Source organism: Myiozetetes cayanensis, unplaced genomic scaffold (genome assembly GCF_022539395.1).
Source record: "Myiozetetes cayanensis isolate MyiCay16 unplaced genomic scaffold, myiCay2020 scf1, whole genome shotgun sequence".
In the NCBI taxonomy this organism is placed as follows: Eukaryota; Metazoa; Chordata; class Aves; order Passeriformes; family Tyrannidae; genus Myiozetetes; species Myiozetetes cayanensis.
In genome coordinates, this window is record NW_026086604.1 from 148850554 (window position 1) to 148874945 (window position 24392).

General features: G+C 47.8%; 1 protein-coding gene across 1 annotated transcript in view; it reads right to left on the minus strand.

Moving 5' to 3' along the window:
* Positions 1 to 5318, minus strand: part of OBSCN (obscurin, cytoskeletal calmodulin and titin-interacting RhoGEF) — a 179652-nt gene extending 174334 nt beyond the window's left edge. Inside the window, 2 exon segments of the mRNA XM_050336656.1 lie at positions 4197 to 4844; positions 4847 to 5318. Coding sequence (XP_050192613.1) covers positions 4197 to 4844; positions 4847 to 5318 — 1120 coding nt within the window.
* Positions 5319 to 24392: the final 19074 nt, after the last annotated feature.

Genomic DNA, 24392 nt, shown 5'->3' on the forward strand with positions numbered 1-24392 from the left:
GGAAGGAATTCTTTTCTGTGAGGGTGGTGAGACACAGGCACAGGTTGCCCAGAGAAGCTGTGGATGCCACATCCATGGAATTGTCCAAGGCCAGGTTGGACGGGGCTTGGAGCAACCTGGGCTAGTGGAAGGTGTCCCTGCCCATGGCAGGGGGTTGGAATGAGATTGGCTTTAAGATCCCTTCCAATCCAAACCATTCTGTGACTTTATGGGACCAAGAAAGCTTTGGTGAGGAGGATGCAGCCTCCAGGAGCTGGAAGCAGTAGGAGGGAGGCTGGGGCTGACACTGGGAACACACGGAATGCGCAGGGGCCAGAAAGAAATCCGAGCTGCACCTGAGAAGAACACAAGTGCACTCCCACCCTGGGAGCAACTGGGCATATCATTAACCCCTCTCCCTTTACAGGCACTAAGCAGTACCTAAGGTGAAGGAAAAAAATAAAAAAGCTATTCTAGGAAAAAGCTCTTAAATGTACAAGCAGAGAAGGGTTGGTTGACCCTTTAGTATGTGTTGCAGTAACAGCACTGCTCTCCCAGCCAGGGAAAGTCAGTACAAGGCTATCTTTGGTACCTTGGGGTCACAGATACCCTCCGAAAACAACTTTGCTTTCGTCCTGCTGACACGTGCACACGAGTCTTATCTCACTCTGAATGGAGCCTCAGAGAGAGAGCAGCTGATAAACTGAATTAAAGCCTGGGATGCACCCAGCCCACTCCTTTGTGGAGTTGCTACAGTGGCTCCAAAACCCACCACAGCCACCCACCCACCACAGGGGGAGCACAGAGCAAGGGCAGCTCATGGAGTTTGCAGGAAACAGCAAGAAATCAGCTCAGGGGTGAATTTGGCCGCTCATCTCGAGGAGATGTTTCTCCAGAGCGTCATAGGCTTTTTCGTTTGGTCCATAACAAGCAAACTGGCAGTGAGATGATGTTATTTTTAAGAAGTAAATCCTGCTAACACATATTTTGCTAAGAATAGGTGCAGCCTGAAGAGAAGCCAATGTTTCCTTAACCTTCCCAGGGCACATCTGTCTGCTGGACCTCACTTTCTCACTCGCCTACATTTTCCTCTTGCTTATTGCTGGTGTCCTCCCAGGTGCTCCACTGATTATTCCAGGGGCAAGTTTTCCCTCTGCCTCCCAAAAAACAACCCAGTGGGAGGAAGAATATGGAAAATCCTCCCGAGGGGAGCTATCTAAAGATGGATGGACAAGCTTCCACCACCTTGTGCCCTTGGCCTTCCTGGTCCCTGGGCTTTCCGAGCTTCCTTTCTAACTCCACATTTCTCAAGCTGCAGTTCTCCTTCCGATCTCCAGTGCGACTCTCATGGCAGTGGTCACCCAAAATCACTCCAGATCAGAGGGAGAATGAAGTGGCCACAGCACCAGGCTGTTTTTCCCTGTTTTGGCTTGCAACCTTTAACCTTTCCCTGCAGAATCTGATTACTTTATTCAGGGACTCGGATGAACATTGCTTGGCCCAGGATGGAGACATGAATGCTCTTCCCACCAACTTTACAAGCCTAGGGAAACCTCCAAAGCCTTCAGGAAACTCAAGCTGGTTTATTCATGTCCCTGCCATCCTTCCCAATGTCTGGGCTGTTAAAGGTTTAATCTTGGGAAGAACTTCCCAACTTCTTTTACAGTTCAGTGTCTGGACTGTGATTGTATCTCTGCTCTGGACACATTTCTAAATCTAATCAAGTTTCAGTTTTCCTTAACTGGGAGGGTGACTCTCTTTCCTGTAGCCTCTGCTTTGAGATTTAAGTCTGATTCACTAAATCTAGTTTAGGAACAGCTGAAAAATCTCTTTTTCTCAGCAGAGTGATCTTCAAAGCACAAGTTCACCTTACAGACAGGATGCAGGGCTAGGAAGTCTGGGGGTCTTTTTTATTATTAACTTCAAAAGACCCACAGAAATTCTCATTCAGACTCTTGTGTTAAAATTCTGTGAACCAAAATGCCAGAGGATATTTAAATCCATAAAGTTTGTGTTTCCTGGTATATTTGTCTATGGACACACACTGTGGATGCAACATTGCAGGCTCTCTAAACATTCTGTTACTTGCAGAGAGACCAAAAGCACTTGGGGCTGTCCCTTACAGGGCCAGCAGCCGGACTTGGGTCCCTTCCAACTCAGGATATTCTATAATTCTGTTATTCCAAGATTCTATGATTCCAAGGGTGGCTGCTGGGATAATTCAGCCTCTTCTCCACACCTGAGCAAAGGGAAGGTTGCGTGGCGAGATCACCTCCCTCCCTAAACCCCATGGCAGGCGAGCAAATGGCATCACCAGTGACACAAAGAACAGAATTAAAAGCTCCCTTTGCTGCTGCTGCTGCTGCATCATTCTGAGCTGCCTTGGGAGGGCTGAGGAGCACCTCTGGTGACACAAGGGAGAGTCATTTATCAGGGCCTAATTATAACCACGACATGCAGATTTTCCATGGCAGCCTTGGCCCGGACAGAAAGCCAAACGTGGCACAGGGTAACAAAGAAACAATCCATAAACATTTCCACTTCATCCCTCTGACTCACAGGCGTCTCCAGACAACGGACATTGATCAGTAACCTTTTTCCCATGGTCCTTGCTCCCAGACCTGCTGCTTCCCAGGCTTTCCCACCTGCTTTGGAACAGGTTGCACCCAAAGAGGATAATGACACAAGCACAGGCAGAGCAGGGGCTCTTTGTCTGTGCAAGGAACGGGGCTTGAGCCACCCTCGAAGCGATCGCCCACCCGAGGGCCAGGATCAGCCTTCAGCTCTGAGGTAATCCCAGCTTTATGGAAGAGGACAAATGCCCTTCCCAGCATCACTCAGCACCTCTGAGGGACGGCAGTGGGTGGGACAAGTGCCAGTGAGCTCCACGGATCAGGTGTCACTGATGGACTCTGAGCCACCGACGGGAAAGACAGCGGGAAAAGAGAGGTCCAGAAAAGGGAAACTAGAAAAGCAAATAAAAGCTGAGAGTCTTAAAAGATGGGCATGGAACACAGTTTCCTGCTCATCTGGATTTCCAGCGTCTTGTGCTGCCAGGGAAAAAACTGGTTGTCTGGGTTTTAAAATCTGTTTTACCACTACAGTGGCAAAACCTTTTGCCTCTGGCAGCTAATTTACAGGTGCTGCCGGGGCTGCAAACTGCCTGCTGTCCCCTGGCCAGATGGGAGAGCAGCTGGAAAATTTAGAGCTTCCTGGAATGTCCAAAGCCAGGTTGGATGGGGCTTGGAACAACCTGGTGTAGTGGAAGGTCTCCCTGCAGAGGAGGTTGGAACTGGATGATCTTTAAGATCCCTTCCAAATCAAACCTTTCTGGGATTGTATGAAATCTGTGTGCCACATTTTTGTTGCCATTCAGAACTTGGTCTGACCTCCCCCAGCACTGAGGGACCCTCTGAAGGCAAGTTCTTCACCACTGATCATGGTAAACAGAGTCATCCTGGACCTGGTGGATTTCCTGGGAGCAAACAAGGCATACAGGCTTTCCAGGAACACAAGCTGGGAGAAGGCTGAAGGCCTGGCAAGAACAAGGCTGCTGGTGGGTCACTGTACAGGAAAACTGAGATGGACTGTAATTAGAGTTGGGGTGGGTGCCCCAAGGGATCTCCAAGGCAGCCAGACACACTCAGCTTGTAGGGAGGAGTTTCCACTACTACTGTTTAAAAGGCACGTGTGTCAGTCTGGGCAAACCCTGTGGGGAATACAAACCCAGATGTGATTAAAGCCTGGAGGGTCAGACAGGGCATTAGCAGTCGCTGATCCAGAGCACGGTAATGGATCTCTTAGATTACTACAAAACCAGGACTGACAGGACCTGTAGAGATCTTACAGGGACCTTAAAGGCCATCTGTGTTCAACCCCCTGCCACAGGTACGGATGCCACCCACTGCACCAGCTTGTCCAAGCCTTACTCAGAAGACTGGAGTTCATCCCAGCTGCCCCACAGCCTGCCAGTTCTACATCATCCATCCCTGACTGGCACCTCTTTAATGCCCTTCCTAAAAGCTCCCCAGTGATGGAACTCTCATCTACTCCAGTGTATAACCCCCTTTTCCATTGGGAGGGCTTTGTCCTCATCCAGCTCATCGTTGTTCTCATCTAACCCACTCCTCTGCAGGAGTTTGGTGGCAGCTTCGCTCCTGCCCCCACCCCACCCCACAAGTGCGCTGGGCAGGCCCGTGGGAAACAGGAGCACCCACCTTTGACGGTGACGAGCACGGAGCTGTAGGTCTGGCCCGCCAGGTTGGAGGCCGTGCACGTGTACAGCCCGTTGTCCACCTGCTTGCAGAAGAGGATCTTCAGCACGAAGTTCTCCTGGTCGTCCTCGTAGATGACGTGCCGCCGCCCTTCCGAGATGACCTCGTTGTCCTTCTTCCACACGATCACCGGCTTGGGCTCGCCCGTCACGTAGCAGCTCAGCTTGGCGTGTTTGCCCTCCGTGACGCTGCACGTGCGGGTCAGCGCCCCGAGAGCGGCGTTCCGGGCCCCCTTGGCGAGTCCCAGCGCCCGCTCGTAGTCCCGGGAGAGCCCGTAGCCGATGCCGGGCAGCCCTTCGGAGTAAGCCTGGGCTGAGGTGGAGTCCAGAGTGCCGTGGGAGACGTCCGTCCTCCTGATCTCCTCCCGCCTCTTCTGCAGGTGGGACAGCAGGGCCGCCGTCTTCCCGCAGCCGGAGTCGAAGTTGGCGCCGCCGCCCGGGTTGGAGGAGCCGCGCGTCTCCACCACCAGCGCGGCCGAGGCGCTGGCGGAGCCGATGAGGTTCTCGGCCCGGCAGGTGTAGGTGCCGCTGTCCCCCAGCCGGGCACACTGGATGGTCAGGGCGTTGGACTCCCCGGCGGACTCGATCTGGAGCGCCCGGCGTCCGCCTGGTTCCGCAGGTGCCTCCCGTCCTTCTCCCAGTTCACCGAGAGGGGAGGGCTGCCCTGCACCTTGCACTTGAACATGGCGTCTTCCCCCAGGGTCACCTTGATGTTGGAGGGTCTCTGGATGAAGTAAGGGGCCTGCTCTGTCACCGTGGTCTCCTCCCCCACTTTGATGCTGACGGCTGCGAAGGCCTCCCCGATGGTGTTCCTGGCCCGGCAGATGTACTGCCCGCTGTCCTCCAGGCTCAGGTCGTAGATGGTGAGCCGGTAGAGATCCCCGTCCTCCGTGGTTTTAAACCTCCCCCCAGACTGGACTGGGAGCTTGTCCTTCTCCCAGCTCACAACTGGGATGGGGTTCCCGATGATCTGGCAGCTCAAGGTGGCGTCCTTCCCCACGGACACCATGAACGCCTTGGGCCGGGTCAGGAAGCGGGGCACTCCGCTGAGGGAGCTGTAATCCATCCTGGCTGCCTTCCTAAAGGGGGAGAAACAAAAAACGTCAGGAGAGAGTAGATTGGAGGGTGTGAGCAAAGAATTGCTGCGCTCCCGTGGCACCAGGATGTTTGTCATCTGGAACAGCCATGTTTTCAATGTCCTTCTCAGCCTGGGGGAGAAGGCCTTGGAATGGTTTTGGCTTTGAAGGTTTCTCATATTTGAGGTTAACAAACTGCTGATGGATAAGGGAGATCACTTCCCCAGAGGAGGCAAAACAGACCTCTCTGGGCACTTCATACAGAAGGAACATGATGGTCCCTTTCACTTTTGGCACTGAGGAAGTGACCTGCACTCATGCTGGGGAACATACGGGCAAGTTCTGTAATCATAAGGACATAAATAGATATTAAATTCTGAGAGATTTGTCTAAACATCAAGATACTTCCTCCATCATAGAGCCACAGAATGGTTTGGGTTGAAAAGGACCTTCAAGATTATTTTGGGTTGGGTTCCAACCCCCCTGCAATGGGCAGGGACACCTTCCACTAGACCAGGTTGCTCCAAGCTCCATCCAACCTGGCCTTGGACACTTCCAGGGATGGGCAGCCACAGCACAGATTGCCCAGAGAAGTTGTGGCTGCCCCATGATCTTTACAGTCCCTTCCAACCCAAACCATTCTCTGAATCTCTTATTCCATGATTATGCTCACAGGAGTGCAAAGCCACGTGAAAGAACTGCCCCAGGGGATTGACACGGCAATCCAGACAGTGCCAGCCCTCTCCAGAAGAACCCCACAGGCCTTAGGGATTACAGGAAAGATGTTTCATCACCTGCTTACTCTCAGCTGCCCTCAGGGGGACCCGTGCACTGACCTGCAGCTGTTTGATGATATGGACCAGCAGAGCTGAAAAACAAAACTGCTGGCAACTCTGGAGCCACTGTGTCCCAGGAAAGTCCAAAGCAATCAGTGGTGCTGATCTTCACAGCCCTGTTCACTCACACACAGACTTCACCCACCCCTGCGCTGCTGGAGCTCAATCCAACAGCAACCACCTCCTCCAGGGCACTCCCCCCAAGACCCCACAAACATTCCTTCCTTCTTCACTTGCTCCTTACACGCTCTCCTGGATGTCCTTTCCCTTCTGCTGGAGTCATTCCACCTCTAACCCTCCAAGAGACCTTTTCCACGGACTGGGTAGGATTTGCTTTGACAAGTGTAGCACAGCTAAAGACCTGATCTCAGCTCCACTGACACCACTGACTGTGCACCAGCTGACTCTCCCTGGGAGCAGGATTAGACCTGCTGACAGTGCTCTGTAAGGAATTTGAGCTTGCCAGCTCCAAGCCTCTCTGGAAGTCAAAGAATCATGGAATAATTTGAGTCGGAAGGGACCTAAAAAAATCACCTATTTCCAACCCCTCTGCCATGGGCAGGGATGCCACCCACTAGACCAGGTTGCTCAAGTCCTACTCAGAAGACTTCAATGCACCATTTCCCTCTAAGCTGTTTTATCTCCTTGGCCTCATGGTTCCAGACATCCCTGTCCTGGAAAGCTCCTGTCTGAGCTTTAGGAATGGTCCTGCTCAGGGGTGATCACAGTGCTGCTCCCACATCTGTGCTTTTTCACCTTCAAAGTGCCACAAAAAGCAGAAGGACCAGGGTTCTGTGTGCTGTAACTCAGAAAGGAAATAAAAACCAGTCACTGGGACAGAAATATCCTCCTTAATCCTCCAGTAGTTTGGTTTCCCTGCTGGCCACACATCCACCCACTCTCTCACCCAATAGCAGGTGCTCTCACAATCCCCTTCCAGTTCCAGCAGAAATCAGTAGGAGCAGGCCAAAAAACCTGCTTTCACTTCTTAAATCACCATTTTTCCATTCTTCTCCAGCTCCTGTTAGTGCATGAATATTAACGTGGAAATCGCTGGTGGCACCAGGGAGAGGGGTTTGGATCAACCTGCTGCGTAACCTTGGGAAAAAATCGCTCATTTTCCCTGTTTCTTGGTTCCCCTCCTACTTCTTTGTATCAAGACAGGGATGGTCTTGATGGTTATTATGAAATAATTACATTCACAGTATATATATGACAATGTACTCGCTGAGGTACCTGGCAAGTCATGCATGAACATGAATAACATTGCAATTTTCATTCCATTTATGCTACTGGGGATTGAAAAACATGCATTGCCATCAAAAACAAAGACTGGGAAAGTGGTCACAAAACCACCAAATGGTGTTTGTTATAAGGGCTCAAGAAGCTTTTGGGCAACTCTCCCAGGGACAGGGTGGGGTTGTTGGGGTGTCTGTGCAGGGCCCAGGAGTTGGACTGGATGATCCTTGGGGGTCCCTTCCAGCTCAGGAAATTGTGGTTCTGTGATCATTATTAGCATTGAAGATGCTGTTGTTGAGCCAAACTTCCAACTTCATTTGGGTCACAGATCCAAGGCAAAAACCAAACCCGTTCTTCTTTCTATATTTAACAGGAAAAAAAATCCACCATGTCCTGTCCTATCCTGTCTCTCTCATCCCAAAGAACATATGGAATGACAAGAAGCAGTCAAAGGCTTTTCCCTTTAGATGAGATTGTTCCTTTCTAAACTAATTTCAGCTGCTTTTGATTCCTGGCACGAAGCAAATTTCATTATTCCACCACAAAACTTGGGAGATTAAAGAAAATGGTTTCAAATATCAAACCTGGGACGGGAGGGAAAAAAAAATCATGGGGGAAAATCATTTTTAATAAACACTAAGAGGGAAAAGAGTGATTGACTTGAAGCCCTTACTGCCAACACAAGCTGACTTTCTGTTAATGGGCCACCTTCAGTACTAATTGCAATGAACACACAGCTCTGGTTTCCTCTTGGTCTAAAGGTGGTCTAGAAATCAGTGAACTAGTCTGAACTCCTTTAGTCCCTCTTAATACCTTCAACCTCTGCCCTCACTTGAGCTTTAAAATGTCTTTTCCATAAACACCTGCAAAGCTGCAGGCAGGGAGGCTGCATGAATGGTTTGAAGGCACAGATACGAGCCTGGGGCTGGAGCCAAAGTGCACTGAAGTCAGTGGAAATTTCCACTGAAGCCAACTGATTGACAATCAGAGTCTTCTGCTAATTCGGGGAAGCACCATGTCAGTGTTCAGAAGGGGATGCTGAGGTTCAAGCTCAGCTCTGCAGAGCCCAGCAGTACCATTCACCACACAAAATAAGAGTTAACAATGAAATCACAGGCTCAGGGCTCATGTCCTAATCTGCCACGGCCATTAACTCGGATTTCAGGCTGCACTGTGTCATCAAAGCACTTGGATTTATCTTCAGGAGACATTGCCACGTATTACCCTCCCTGGGTCCCTGGTTGTCTCTGATAGATGTGTCACTCTGACTCATTTCAGATTCAAATCTACACAGGCAAAAAGAGCAAAATAAAATACTAAAGTTGCTTCAATTCTCCACCAAAGTGAGCCCTACATTACATGGGGAAGTGCCTGGAGCACCGGGATGGCTACGGACAGGAGAGGAACCTGCTTGGGAACCAGCCAGGGACGTTCCAGCAAACAGTGACCTCTCTCAAACCACCTTTCTCTCCCTCACCTGGACCCCAGGAGATGCATCCAGGCCTGGAGCAGAGCGTGGTGAGGGCTCTCAAAGCCTGGCTCTTACAAGAGCAGGAGCGCTGATCCCATCCTGAACCTCTTGTGCATCCTCCTCCTCCTCTGTTTTCCGTGCTAAGCAGTGCCCAAACACACCCCAGGTACCTCTGATAGTGGAGAACTCTCAAAACACCAGGAAGCTGCTGCACCAGCTGCCTGTTGCTTCTGCTCCTGAACCAGACTGATGCAGCAAATCCACCCCAGACACTTCTCTCCAGTGGCCTCAAGGCCCAGCCTCCTCCTCCTGCTGCTCCCAAACGCTTGCCTGGTGTTTGCAACTCCCTTCTCTCCATCCCTGGGAGTCCCCAGACCTCCCAGGGCAGGGTGAAGACCCCACAGCCCGTGGTGTAACCAGCACTTCCCGCAGCTTCCACCACGGGCCCTCACACTGCGAGGTTCTTACTCCATCATAAATGGCCAGGATCCAGAAGAAAATCCAGGGATCAGTGAAAACAGGGCTCATCACTACCTTTTACATTTATCTCTAACACTGTCAGAAAGAAAAACACAGTTTATTCCTTGCTCTGCTATTGAATTACTTAAACAAATAAGAGAAAGACACTCAAACTATTGGATCTTCAGCCCTTGTCTGAAAAAAGGGGTAAAACCCCTTTGTTTTATGCTGTGTTGAGAGCATGAAATCCAGTAACAGGCATGAAAGTCTAACCTGTGGCAAGGATGAGGCTGTAAGAAGTATCCAAAACATCTAACAGGTCAGACAGGCTGCATGAGATAAATCACATTTTATCTAATTTTAAATGGGGATAAAATGCATCACGTTGGATTATGCTCATAATTATATTTAGGAGTAAGGAGAGAACAAACTTAACATGCTGAAAGGATGAGATTTAATATTTCTACAGCGTAACTTGTTCATCAGCTTTGTAACTTCTCAATCAACTTAGTAAATAATTACATTAATTAAGGTTATTTATATGTTCATTTAAACTTTTAAAAAAAAATTCAATAACTCTTGAATTTAAAAAAAAATAATAACCTCTCTGCAAGTGCCAGGACAGCTCCCTTGGAAGGGACAGGACTGACAACAAAGCATGAATAAACCAAGTCAATGCAGATGCCCTTTCCAATAAATCTCAGACATTTGCAGTGTCATATTTCCCCATGTAATCCCTCTGTGATTAATCATTTGCAGCAGAGATCACATTCCCATCTGGGGTAATTCTGAGCACGCCAAAGGAAAACTGGCAGCACTTGTAACTTCAATTCTGTTGTTATTCATTCAATTTTTCACTGGTTTGTGTTTGGGGGAAAGTTCTGGCAGAAGTGCACAGACCTGTCAGATAACGCAAATAAATCACTGCCCAGGAGCCAAACTCGGCCGTGCAGCCAGACAAGGCCTCCTGCCCACTCCTGACTCCTCCACTTCCACTCTCTGCCCAACACCTGCTTCCCCCTGGACAAGCAAACAAGTCCCTTTGCAGTGGGAAGAGCCACAGACTTCTCCAGATCCTGCCCGAGCACTCGGAGGTGGAGCTCGACAGGACAGCCATGGAGAGTCCTGATGGTGGGGCCACAGAACCCCAGGATGGGTTGGGTTGGAAGGGACCTTAAAGCTCATCCAGATCCACCCCCTGCCACGGGCAGGGGCACCTTCCACTAGCCCAGGTCGCTCCAAGCCCCATCCAATCTGGCCTTGGACACTTCCAGGCAGCCACAGCTTCTCTGGGCAACCTGTGCCAGGGCCTCCCCACCCTCACAGGCAAGAATTTCTTCTCAACATCCCATCTAATCCTACCCTCTGGCAGTGGGAAGCCATTCCCCCTTGTCCTGTCCCTCCATCCCTTCTCCCAGGTCCCTCTCCAGCTCTCCTGGAGCCCCTTTAGACCCTGGAAGGAGCTCTCAGGTGTCCCTGGATCCTTCTCTTCTCCAGGTGAAGCCCCCCAGTTCTCCCAGCCTGGCTCCATCCCCTGACCTGCTGTGGTTCACTGTGCTCTGCTGGCCCGTGGGTTGGTTTCATGTTGCTTCTTCAACGCTGATCTGAACCTGGACAGCCTTGAACAACCCCTGAGGAGCCAGAGGTCTCCCCCCATGGCCTATTGTCCCCCAAGCCATCAGCAGCCTGTGACAATGCCCTTTGGCATGAGAGGACAGGAGTGGCAGGTTATTCTCTGTCCAAGCCTTTCACTTCTGGTGGTCAGCAAGGGAACCCTGCCCGCCCTGGCTCTGGGCAAAGTGCAAAAAGCACCGTGCAACCCATCTGCTAAAATATTCCTGAGGCAAAGGCGGCCACAAGTTGCACACCTGCATAATGGAGACTTCAGGGGTGTAAAGCCCAGGTGAGGATAAACCTAAACCTAAGAGATACCCAAAGCCCAAACACAGATCACACACACAGTCCAAACACAGGGTCCTGAGGTTATCTCAACACCACATGAATGCCCACCACACTCCTGTTTGCTCCTCTTCTCAATCCTCTTTTACCCTTTCTTTGCCCAAGTCAAAAAAAAATGTTGATTTGGGGTATTTTTCTTGCCTTTAGAGCTCCTGTTTCCAGGACTTCCTCTGCAATGCCAACTTCTAAGCCTTGCATTCCTTCCTTTCCTGAGGGGAAGGGCAAAAGTCACAGGAAACCTCCTCCTCTGGATCCTGAGCTTTCAAAGAACATCACTAAAACAGAAGCTGCAGATAAAAATCAAGGCAGTGCAGGTATTGCTGTAGTTTACATGACATATCTGCATGTATTGTTCTGTCTGAAAACATCAGGAAATGGAATCCGTGGGTGGGGAGGCAAGCTGATGGGTCTTCAGATGGGAAGTGAGGGTTTCCTTTGATGTTTAAAGTCCTGCTGAGGGGAAGCAGCAGCAGTGAGTGACCCCCTCCTGCTTCCAGCAGCCTCCCAGGGAGCAGACAGCTTGGAAAACAGCACGAGTGTTCGGTGTCAGCTGCAGGCTGGGCGACATCAGATGGGCTCTGGTGGGAGCCACCACAGCAGACAGTGTGCTGTGGGGGTGAAATGCACACCAGCACACCCAGTGCTCCCTGCCCATCACAGCCCCAGGTCAGGCGTGAGCACAGATTTGCACCAGCGCCCGAACCCGAGATCCCCGAATTTATCCCATGCCCATTTCAGCAGAGCAGGAACGGGATCTGAGGCTGAGGAGCTGGACTCAGGGCTTAGCCTGGGCTACTCTGAATTCCACTTCAGTGAGGGACAACCCATTTTGGCACGTTCAAAGGTCACTGGATGAGCTTTCCGTGGTGGATCCAACTCCTGCACTGGAGATGTCGGACACAGAGACCCTGCAACGCACTGAGCCTATTGCAAGGAGCTTCTAACTCGGTCCAGAGCAAGGCTGGTCTGCATTCCCTGCCATCTACTGCCTCCATCATGATCCAACACCCACAGGAGATTCCTTTAAGGGAAAGTTCACTGCAGGTCAGGGGCTGACAGGGTGTCAAACACAGTGAGCAGCCCCCAGGGAAAAGGCTCGGCTCGAGGCAAAACCATCTCACAACTCTGACCTTCAGGGTAGGGCTAAAAATGCACCAGGGGACTCAGAAAGGACCTGCCTCACCTCATGCTCCCATTATCAACCCTTTAACAATAACCTGGGTCTTTCCAATGACTGATAGCAAACAGGAGCAAAAACATTTAGACAATTCCAAGAACAACCAAGAGTAAATCAGGTGGTTTGTGAAAGCTCCTGGGCAAGGCAGTCAGATCACCTTCCAGACGTTAGCACCACACACTTACTGAAAAACACAGGAGACTGAAGGCACTTGGATGATTTATGTGGTTAAAGCACAAATTATCTTTCCTCTTGGGTATAACCAGACTCATTGCTTGCAAAGCTCATCCTTCTTTTAAGCACTTCCCAACAACACACCAACAGCTCCAAGAGCTCCATGCAGAGAAGGGACTTCATCCTACTTGGGTTTTCTTGCAGCATGGGGACTTCACTTCAGATTCCACCCTCAATAAAGCTCTAAAACCACCCCAGAAACTTCCAGAGGCCTAAAACTGCTCAGATCAGCCCCTCAAGATTCCAGGACAGCACCTTTCCCTTCTATTTTTCTGAGCCTAAAGGCAGCAAGGCTGCTCTTTAGTAAGAAAAGGCTTAAGTACCAGGGAGGTGTCAGGCACTCAGTGATGCCCATTCCTGCTCTGCGGGGGTGAGAACGGAAGGAAAAGGCAAAACTTCCCGGTTTGCCACCCCGGGGACAGAAAAGGAGCGATTTAAATTTAATTTCATCACAAAAAAAAACTTCCTTACAGATTTCACCCAATTTCCCTGGCCCTTGCTTTACACCCAGCCCTGGAGAGAAGCAGCTGTGGCAGATCCCAGAAAAGCCAGACGCGGTCTGGGTTCAGCACATGTGATTTCCTATGCGAGGGAGCCGCGGGATCGCCGCTCCCACCCGGACAAAGAATCCCCTTGGCGACAATCAGCAGCGGCTCCCACCTAAGCCCTCGTATTTTAACGAGTGGACGTCATTGTGATTGCAGTCACTCCACCCCATTGAGCTGGAGGGCCCAAAATAGCCTCAGCTGTCGGGCTCCATCTCTGCCCATCTCTCCTCGGAGCCCTTCGGAGGACCGGGAGGAGGGCGGGGGGTTGCGGAGCGAACCTGTGCTGACACTGGGCAGGGACTCCGAGGGGGAAAAAAAAGGGAGAGAAAAGCAGCCCCGAGACTATGCCCTGGAAATAAAGCTTTTCAAAGCACTCCTCGCTGCCGCCCCTCCACAGGAACCACGTGTTTTCCAGGCTTTCCAAGCACTGCTGGCTCAAATTCGGGGGCAAAACGAATCAAGCAGAATCAACAGCTCTTAAACCGGATTTTTCTCTTTTCTCCTCTCCTCTGGAGAATGATCTTTGCTCTCTTGATTACGTGGCCAGAACTAATTATAAGCAAAACAATCCACATTTGGTTTGGAGCAGAGGGGGGATGGACCTGTACCTTCAGCTTCATCCCCAGTTCTGTTTCATAAAGCAAGACAAACTCCAGCATGGCACAGAAACAACCTCCACCCCTCCCTCAGCTACAAACACTCGTTCCACTTCCTGCTGGAAATACCAGCAATCCCCAAATCCACCTCTCCTTAGCCGAAGCTTTAGGTCTTACCTGGAGTCTTGTCTGAGTCTGAGGAGAACAAAGCTCTGGGCAGGGTAAGAAAAAGCCGACTCCTACTGAGATGACAGAAGGGGGAAGAGGGAAGAGGGGAACAGAGGACATGGGGAGACCATGTTGGCTTGGGTTTCTCCCCCCCCCTTCCCCCTCCAGGAAAATAAAACAGAAACCCCAGCGATGGATGGCAGGGACGCGCGGCAGAAGGTCCCCCCAAGTCCCCCAGCAGTGGCTTTGCTGCCCAGGGTTAGGCTGTGCCACCCCCTCCCCACCCCTCCCCTGGGTTGTCGTCCCCCAGTCACAAATTGCTGACGTGGTTCGCTTTCCCCTCTGCAGCCCAGCTCCAAAATAGCTCCGGGTGTCATTTACCGGCGAGATTAAATTTCCCGCAGGACGGAGGCGAAAGGGCAGCGTTTTGGGGACTCGCTGGGACACTCCAGCAACGGGAGGTGTGGGGGAGAAAAAAAAAAAAAACACCATCACAGGTGTGCTTTTTGGTGATCTGGGGTCAGGCTGCTGTGACCGGGTGGGTCAGAACTGCTCCTCAAGGGGCCATCCCAAAGCCAAGTGCTGGATGTGACGTGGGGACTCGGGAGCTCGACTTATCAGCGTTACACACTGCATGGGAATTCTTCTCCAAAGGCATCATCAGATCAATAGTAGGTTTATTTATAACCTCCCAGGCAGGAGCTGGTACAGTGGCAAACAAACAGCAAGTTAATAAAGCTAAGTGTGTCTCTCCTTTTCTTAATAACCTCATCTGTACATATGGGTTATAGATCTCCTCACCTTTATGCCTCAGGAATACAAAGTGCCTGCAAAAACAGCCCTGAGCTGCACCTCCAGCCCATCTCAGAGGCTCAAGATCATAATTTCCATATTTCCCAGTAAAATTTCTATTTTTTTAAACGATTTCCTAAAAGCAGAGTTCATACTGACTCTCATTAGCAATCACAGTGTTTTAAATTTAAAACTAATTTCTGCTGAGGACAGAGGAGGTAGAAGAGAGCCCAGCAGGCTCCCCCCACAGCCACTTCAGCTCTGTGCAACTATCAGGGGTGAACTGCAAGATAGGCTTATTTTTGGCAGTAAACAAAGCAGATAAGGTGCTGCACAGCCCAAGGGTCTGAAGACACAGAGATACATCGTGTTAAATCACTTCTCAGGGCACAAAAACACCATCAGGGCAGCAAAAGGGAGTTTTATTCAGGGTTTTGAAAGGAGGGGTTGAAAAAGGAGCAAAGAATCCCAGAATGGTTTGGGCTGGAAGGGACCTTAAAGCTCATCTAATTCCACCCCTCTGCCATGGGCAGGGACACCTTCCTCTAGCCCAGGTGGCTCCAAGCCCCATTCAACCTGGCCTTGGACACTTCCAGGGATCCAGGGGCAGCCACAGCTTCTCTGGGCAGCCTGGTCAGAGGGACCAAAGCCAGGGAGCTGCAGCAGCTGCAGTGTCCTATTTTCAACCTGTTTCTGCCCTGCACTCAGTAGGAACCTCAACTCTTGAAGGTTCTCAGTCTTGATTGGGTTCACAGGGCCTTTGGCTACTGAAAAATACAATTTGGAAGAGATCCAGTGTGACCCAAGGGCCCTTAGTGGGATCTCTGGGAGAGCAGAGCTCAAGGAGAAGGTGACAAGGAGAAAAGCGGGAAGATCAGGAGGACACCACGAAGTTACTGGAGTGGAATGATCAAGGACAAGGACACTGGCCACCAGGAGACACTGAAGCTGCCCCAGGGCTGGTTTCTCTGCAGGGAAGAAGCTGGATGGGGGTCTGAGCAACCTGGATGGGTCTGAGCAACCTGCCCATGGCAGGGGGGTGGAAGCAGATGAGCTTTAAGGTCCTTCCATCCCAAACCACTTTGTGATTCTATGACTTTACCCAGAGTGGATCAAAACCAACCATAAAGTTAGAGAACTGAGGGGAAATAAAAGGTACCCAGATCTCAGGTGACATCTGAGCTGCCTGTGCATTGACTTGAGTAAACTTCATCCAGTGTTTAGAGACAGCTTTGCAAAACTCATCCCCTCTTTTAAAGACACTGCCCCTTCTGCTCAGCTCTTCCCTCTGTTTCGAAGACTTTAAATTTTTATCTGCTACCAACAGGCTCACAGAGAACCCCAAAAGACACAGGAAGCTTTCCCCAAGGCCTGTTAGGAACAGATCTCAGCACATCTTTGACTCTCCACGATTTGATCTCTGAACGGGATCATTTGTAACGTGTCACGAACTGAACATCTTCCACCTCCCACCCAGAACTCAGAATCTAAATCAGTCACTTTGGGAGCAAAACAAGGCAAATTAACTGTTCCCCAGCCCTGCATGACCCCACCTGGCTTACACTTCCCTGCAGTGTTTGATGGCCAGAGGCAGGAGATGGATTCTTAGGGGATTAGAAGAGCAGGGTCTTTCCTTTAACACTTTGCTGCCTTTGAGAAGGAGCTCAGGGACGACACTTCACAACCTCCACCTTTGATTTTGTGAAGGACCACCTGTATTTATCAGAATTTCAAAGTCATAACAAATTAATTTTTACCACTGGCATGATTAGCAGCTCCATAACCACTGGTAACAGGTTGCTGGTGGTGCTCTCTCTGAAAAGCAGGAAAAAACAGCAGCAAAATTCCCCACCATCCCTCCAGGCACAATTAACGAGCTCCTTGCAGGCTCCACCACCAGGCCCTTGAAGAAGGGTTTGGTAATTAATATGTGGTCATGGCTATTTGGAGGTGTCAATTATAAGACAAATGCAACTCCATCAGCCCCACTTGGCAGCCCCTGGGACGGTGACCCAAAAGCCTCTGCTCTGCTTCCAAACCACCCCCTCTGGTGCTTTTTCCACAAGTGTTTTCTTCCCACTCTAAACATCAGGGAAATGTGCTTTAAAAAGTAACTAAAGTAGTTTTAAATTACAGGGGAAAAAAAAAAAATCTTTCCTTGCACTTGAAAACTGAATCTGTTTGAGCTCCGAAAATGTTCATCCAAACTCTTCAGCTGGAAGTAAAAAGATGCCAAATGAATTTAGCCAGGGTTTGCAGACACCTAAACAAGCTGAGTTTTCACCAACAAATCAATTAAACTATTTGAATTATTATAACTAGCAAAGCCTGAGGCAAAGGATCTTATTACAATATCCCTCTGAAGTACTAGATTTTTTTTTTGCATTAAAAAGCAGATTTTTGTCCAAAAAAAAATGATTCCTGCTCCTCCCTGAAGGAGAATTTAATTTGATTTTTCCCCTATGTGATAGTGCATAAGAAGCTAAAATTTATTCCATTCTTTTTCTCAGTTATTTTATTCAGTTTTTACAGACAACTAAAAACCCCTGATGGTTTGTCTCCTCATCTCACATCAGAAAAATAATAATTAATAAAATAAAAATCGATGTTAATAGAAGTTTCACAGCACAAATAAACCACAGAAAGAGATTTCTTTTTTTCCTACATTTAATTCTGTGTTGAACATCACCAGCAGTTCCCTAAAGCACTTCTAAAATAAAGGAGCGTATTCCCAAAAAAAAAGGTTACATATACCCAGAAATGTTGATTGATAGACTCACAGACAACACAGAAAATTAATATATAAAAGGCAAATCTAAGTATTCCATTGAATTAAAAGAGAACAGAGATGCTGAATTAATTTCCCTTCCATTGCCTGGATTCACTTTTCTTGGAATGCAGCTTTTTTAGGATTTCAGCAAAAACCAAACTTGTGAACAACCAACAAAAAGGCCAAAGTGCCACATCTTGCCAAGGCTTCCAAAAAAGCTCATGAAGGTTCCTACATGTTATTTTTTGGTGCTTTCCTGCTCTTACCATGAAACATTTTTCCATGTATCTAATCAAAATTCCTCCCCCTCCTCCCCAGCTGCAAAACTCCCCCTGCATTTTAACCCTGTATATCCCACACAGGATTCCACTTTGGCAGGACACTTGGAGAGGTTTGAAGACACCAAACCTTCTCCACTCGTCTCTGTCTCTGTTCTGAGTGTCCCCACCCTGCTCCTGACCCGCTGATTATTCCCATCTCTCCCACCTGGACTGACTCCACACCTCTGAGGAAGGACCAAACCCTCTGGCTGCTGCCTCATCCAGGAAGATCAGGAGGATTCCTTTGGACATTTCTACATCCCACTGTGGATTTTGGCCCCTTTCAAACCAGCTGGTTTGATCCCAAACCCACTCGTGCTTCCCAGTAATCCCCAAACCCTTCACAGAACTGCACATGAGCGGCATTTTCCCCTCCTGGCATCAAGGCCTGGACTGGGTTTTTAACTTTCCCAAAGTTTTTTCATGAATTTGGGACGGTGGAACTCTGAGCCTGACTTAGCAGAGCCTCAGGACACGCCACTAAAATCAGCTTTTCAGCAGAAACGCCATCATGGCACTGATGGCAGAACCTGTTTGGTTCTGCTTGACCAACCCTTCCATTTTGACATGAAATCCCCAATAATTGCAGTGAATAAAGCTCTGCATCCTTCCTACAGCACAACCCCAAACAAGACTCTCACAGGAAAGAGTGCCAAGTTTATTTATTTTCAAATTCTACTCACATCAGTTTGTGCCCTCTCTTCCTACAGAATTCAGAGACACAGGAAAAGCTCCAGCAGGTCAGCTGTGACTCTCTGCATCTTTTCTGTACTTGCAAGGTAAGCTTTACTTTCTGTTCAAACTATAATTTTCTATTTCATTTTCTTCTCTTTTTTTTTTTTTTCTTTTTTTTTTTTTCCCCACTATCAGGGGTTTCATTATTAATGTCACCTCAGGTCTCCCCACCACCTGGAATATCACAAGTGCTATTAAAAGAGTTCACGAGCTCCAGCCCATTTCAAAGCATTTTTATGTCCCTTCTAACCCATTTCTTACCTGTTAGAGACATTCACCCTGTTTTTACAAGCACTGTGATACTCACCTGGTTGCAGGAGCTCTGTAGGACACAAAAATAAAGCAAAAGTAAAATAAAACCCCCAATTAAATACACTTTAACAGCTCTCAGGCTTTACTGAATATTCAACCACCTTCATTGTAAAAAAATATTCTTCCTAATATCTACCCTCTTCCATGTAAATCATGACCAGTTTTCCCTCTTTGGATGTGTTCCTGGGAGATTCCCACTTTAACTCTGCCCAGGAAAGCTTCTTGAGAATTAGGTGGGTCACCCTTGACATGTAAAGGGAATTCTCTGTGGATTTATTCTCTAGATGAAAGAAAACATCCTGCTGATAGAGGCACACACCGGATTTACAACTCCTTTTCCACTGAGGGCACTGGAATTGCTACAGAAAAATCCAAAACCGTAGACAAACAAGTCTTTTTGCCCAGGAGAAGAAGCCTGAGGCTGATTTGCCTCATGAAACCCCTTTTACACAAGAACTTTGATCCACCTCAGAGAGTCACCCCAACACAGTGTCTATTCTGAAGCACCACAGATGTCACTGGGATGAGACAAACACTCCAGAGTCGTGCACATCAACCTCTTCCCTGGTTTCAGCCAAGGAAGGGGTGTCATTTCCCCCTTTCTGGGCATCCTCCCTGCCCCAGGACAATGAATGCTCTACCCAAAAATAAAGCTTCCCTGACCACGTTATTATTGGGTGAGGAGAGCCCTGCTTTCCAGGGAATTCCTGTGCTGTTCATGACTCGCTTTGGACATGCTGGAGACGCCAGTGCTGATGTTTAACCTCCAGATTCTTCCACCAGTGAGTAATCCCAGTGCAATCCAGCCTGTTCAAAGGCTCGGTCTGACACACCCGTGGCATTCTCAGCTCTGGATTAAGAAAAGTGCTTATAAAGAGCTGATACAACAGGGAAGATTTAGATCAAAGGGTGACACAACCAGGCTATTTATATAAATAAAGCTATCTTAAGTATTTTATTGGTATGAAAATTACCTTGAGTTATTTTTATATTGTTCAAAGCTTTAAATAATGTATATAATTATTTGTACAACTATTGGTTGTAGTCAGTGGCACTTACAGAGGTCAGTGTGATTGTGCCCCACCAGGATGCACATCCAGACCCAAAGTGTCCACACAAAGGACTTTTAATCCTAGGAAGGCAATTTCTTTCAGATCACGACAGAATTCAGTCCTTAAATCCTCCTGAGTTGGAGCCCAGGTCAATAATTGACAAGGTAATTAAGCATCCAGGAAAGCCTTCACTCCCACACCTCCCCATCCCCAGCTCTTCTGCACAGTTCTGAATAACTGCACTGAATTTTGAGGTTTTTTTTTTTTTTTTTAAATAATAGAATGTAGCTTCACTTACTGACAAATAATGTCCCTGCAGAACAGAGGGAAAACAATTCTCTCCAGTTCAGCAGTGGTCTCAGCTGAGCAGGACTAACTCTGAACTGTTTGGGCAGCAACAGTAGCACCAACAACAAAGGACACCATTCCCGAGGGCTGTCCATGCCCCACACGGATAAACACAGGGATAAGATCTGAGAGAGGGACTTTTTACAAGGGCAGGGACTGATGGGACAAAGGGGAATAAATTTCAACTGACAGAGGGCAGGTTTAGATCAGATTTGAGGAAGAAATTCCTGGCTGGGAGGGTGGGCAGGCCCTGGCACAGGTTGCCCAGAGAAGCTGTGGCTGCCCCTGGATCCCTGGAAGTGTCCAAGGCCAGGTTGGAGCAACCTGGGACAGTGGAAGGTGTCCCTGCCCATGGCAGGGGGTGGATGGGTGGTCTTTAAGGTCCCTTCCAACCCAAACCATTCCATGCTATAACCAAGCAACTTCTCAGCTCACATCTACATTCCTCAGACTAACAGTTGATCAGCAAAGTTAAAGCTTTATGTCATAAATTCTCTCTAAGAATGCCCACATAGCTCCTTCAGGAATGACTTGGCCAAGTCACAAGGATCTGGGAATTCTGTACCACAAGAAATAGCAGAAATTATCTTTTTTATTTATCCAAATTCACTGTGCATCTTTTGCAACTCAACACTCTTGAACTATATATATATATATATATATACACACATAAATAACATGATCCCTCAGCTCCAAATCAAAGGTCTCCTCAGAAAGTGGAGTGATTTTGCACTGTGAAAACACGGTGTTTTCATTTTGATATGGGATTATGATTCAAATCAGAACAGCACAACCAAATTTCAGGGCTTCCCATACATCAACCTATCAAAGAAACGTGTATTTAAATTGCTTTCAATTAACATTATTTAAAAAAAAAAATCAAGATACTGACTGTTATCAGACTAATTTGGGAGGAAAATGTTTCCCTGGGACTGTTTTCCAAAGAATCTCCACAGGCAGGCTGCCAGCACAGTTCTACTAAAATAGTTGCAACTATTCCATTACAGGTGTTTTGGAACCAGTATCAGAGCAACCAAGCAGCACTTCAACAAAAGCAGAGATACCAGGCAGCAGAGGGATGTTTCTCTACTCATCTTGCTTTGGAAATCCCCTTCCCTGTGGAAAAGGAGTTAAAAAAAAGAGGAGGCTTCTTGCAGTGACTCCAAAGTTAGTTCATAAAACCTGTGTCCAAACAGCAGCAATAGAAACCTGCTTAGAACAGGTAATTTGAGGTATAGGACATGTACAGGTCAGCTGAATATAAAATTTACACCTTTAAGTTATTCAAAGCACCGTGAACATTTTTTGGGTTTTCCACTAATGAAAAACAAGAGAGTTTAAATTCTTTTTTTCCTGCACGCCACAAGAAAAGAAAACACTTAGAAATTTAAACTCTAAACCAAGTAAAGTTTTCCCCCTGGGAGGTTTGAAATGTCAGACTCAACCCTACAACTCCTGGTATCACCTGTGCAACGCCTGACTCGTGCCCAGGAACACGTTCACAAACCGTGCAGGATGGGATTAATTCCATGGACAATGTAAGTAACAACAGGGAGGGGCAGTTTGTGCTCCATCTGGTCCTGGGAAACAAAGTGCAATCCCAGCCCCTGCCAGGCTGGCACTGCGGGTCTGTGTCACCAGAGGAACCTTCCTCAGGGATATGAAAGCAGATAAAGTGCTATTACACACAAATCCACGCTAAAAGTGTTTCCATATAAGTGAAATTTGCCCAAATTCATCTCACTGAGCAAGGGAGAAGGGAATCAAGCTCTGCCTGTCAGTGGTTTGCAAAAGACATTCAGCATAAAGGAATTACAGAATCCCAGAATGGGTTGGGTTGGAAGAGAACTTAAGGATCACCAAGTTCCACCCCTGCCATGGGCAGGGACACCTTCCACTAGCCCAGGTCACTCCAACCTGGCCTTGGACACTTCCAGGGATCCAGGGGCAGCCACAGCTTCTCTGGGCAACCTGTGCCAGGGCCTGCCCACCCTCACAGGAAAGGATTCCCTCTGGCAGTGGGAAGCCATTCCCTGTGTCCTGTCCCTCCATGCCTTGTCCCCAGTCCCTCTCCAGCTCTCCTGGAGCCCCTTTAGGCCCTGGAAGGGGCTCTCAGGTCTCCCTGGATCCTTCTCTTCTCCAGGGGAACCCCCCAGCTCTCCCAGCCTGGCTCCAGAGCAGAGGGGCTCCAACCCTCAGACCACCTCCAACAGGTCATTCCAACAGTTCATGATTCCCCCCAGCAACACTCCATGAAGTCCTCACTAAAGGCTGTCCTTTATTCTCAACTACTTGACCCAAATCTACATTTTCTGTGTGCCCTCACAGCCAGAGTAAAAAAAAGAGATTCCTCAGCCCCAAGTCCGACAAGTGCCAACCAAAACTGCCCCTTTCTTCTTCTGCAGAATTAAAGTCATCAGATCAGTCCCATAAAACATGAATTATCATTTTTTGGGACTGAGATAATGAGGCAGAATTACCAACTCCAATTCATCTCTCATGGAGAAAAGCAGCTGAGAAATAGTGAGGGTTGAACTAAAGCTGTCACTGTTTATTAAGGACATACACACAACACAGGTGATTATTTAAATTGAAGAAGAATCAAACCACATACAAAAAACCCCCAGATAATTATGCTGGCCGTGATTTATTACAGAATTCTCCAATTTCTGAGATTTTCACACATGTAACACAAACTCAGTCCTGTATTTTGACCCTTGGGTCTTTAATCAAAACCACGTGAAGGTGGCACGGTTTGCTGAAGCTCCTTTAACACAGGTGGACATAACAAAGGCACCCCGGTGCTCCACAGGGGAAAACTAAAACAGGAAAAGCAGATGGAATTCCCAAATTATGGTGAACCAACACCCTGTGATACCAAAGCACACCTGGGAAGGACCATTTTTTTAAGGATGTTCCACGAGAGGTAGAATAAGATTTTTGCAGCATTCAAACACCCACAGTTGCTTTACAGAAATACTTAAAGAAGATTAAACTCATTCATTGACTTTTTTTTTTTTCTTTAAAGCTAAATTATAATTTGACATCTTTCTGTTGGGCCAACTGAGTGGATCAATCCAAGATCTCCCTCTGGAATATTTCACCAGCAGCGTAAAATTGGCTGTTTTAAACAGATGAGTTGGACCAACAGACACGTAAAAGATACACTTTGGACACCAAAGAGTTTATTAAAATATAGACACTATTTATCTTTGTATATCTGTCATAAAAAATAAAAGGAAACTTATTTTTCCCATCTATATACTGGAAATAGCCTAACTCTGTGAAAAAAACCCTATGCTCATTAAGTTATTACTGTGCATAAACAAGTTGTATTTTATACAGTAAAAAAAACGTGAAGCAATCTTTGTCTGGCAATGATTTTTGACTCTGATTTATTCTCTCTAACAAGCTTTTTTTAATACATTATATGCAAATATTTTGCTTTTTAAAGCCCATTTGGCAACAAACAAAGAGGATTTATAGCTCCAGTTCCTCAATTGGTTTAAAAGTTGCTCCTAACCTGATACATTTTCCATCTCTAATGGCACAAACACATTAAACATATTTTTTTTGCACCTTTGATTAGAGTATTGCTAATGAAGAAAAATAAGGACCTTCCATTCCATATAACTCAGAAAACTGATTGGCAAAGCTGTCATTTTATTGAAAAAAAAAAATAACAGATAAAAATCAGACATCTCAAGTTGCACAAATCAAAAAAGTGCTGGTGACTGCCATGGATAAACTGCATAGAAAATAAATCAAAGTCTTGACACGGTTCAGACTCTTTCCCTCGAAACAGGACAGGATAAAACAAAGTGCAAAAATTCCCAGAACTGCCCCAATTTGGCCCCAGTTTCTGCAGTAGGTCCATTCCTCAGCTTTAAGAGAAAGCAGCATTATCCTGGCTAATTCCAAGGAGTGAGAAACCTCAGGATAAAAAAAAAAAAAGGTTGGAACTCTTCCTTCTGGAGTTTCTGGGTAACAAATGTCGAAGGTGAACCGCTAAGCTGGGCTTTACAAAGAGCTGCTCAGCTGGAGGTTC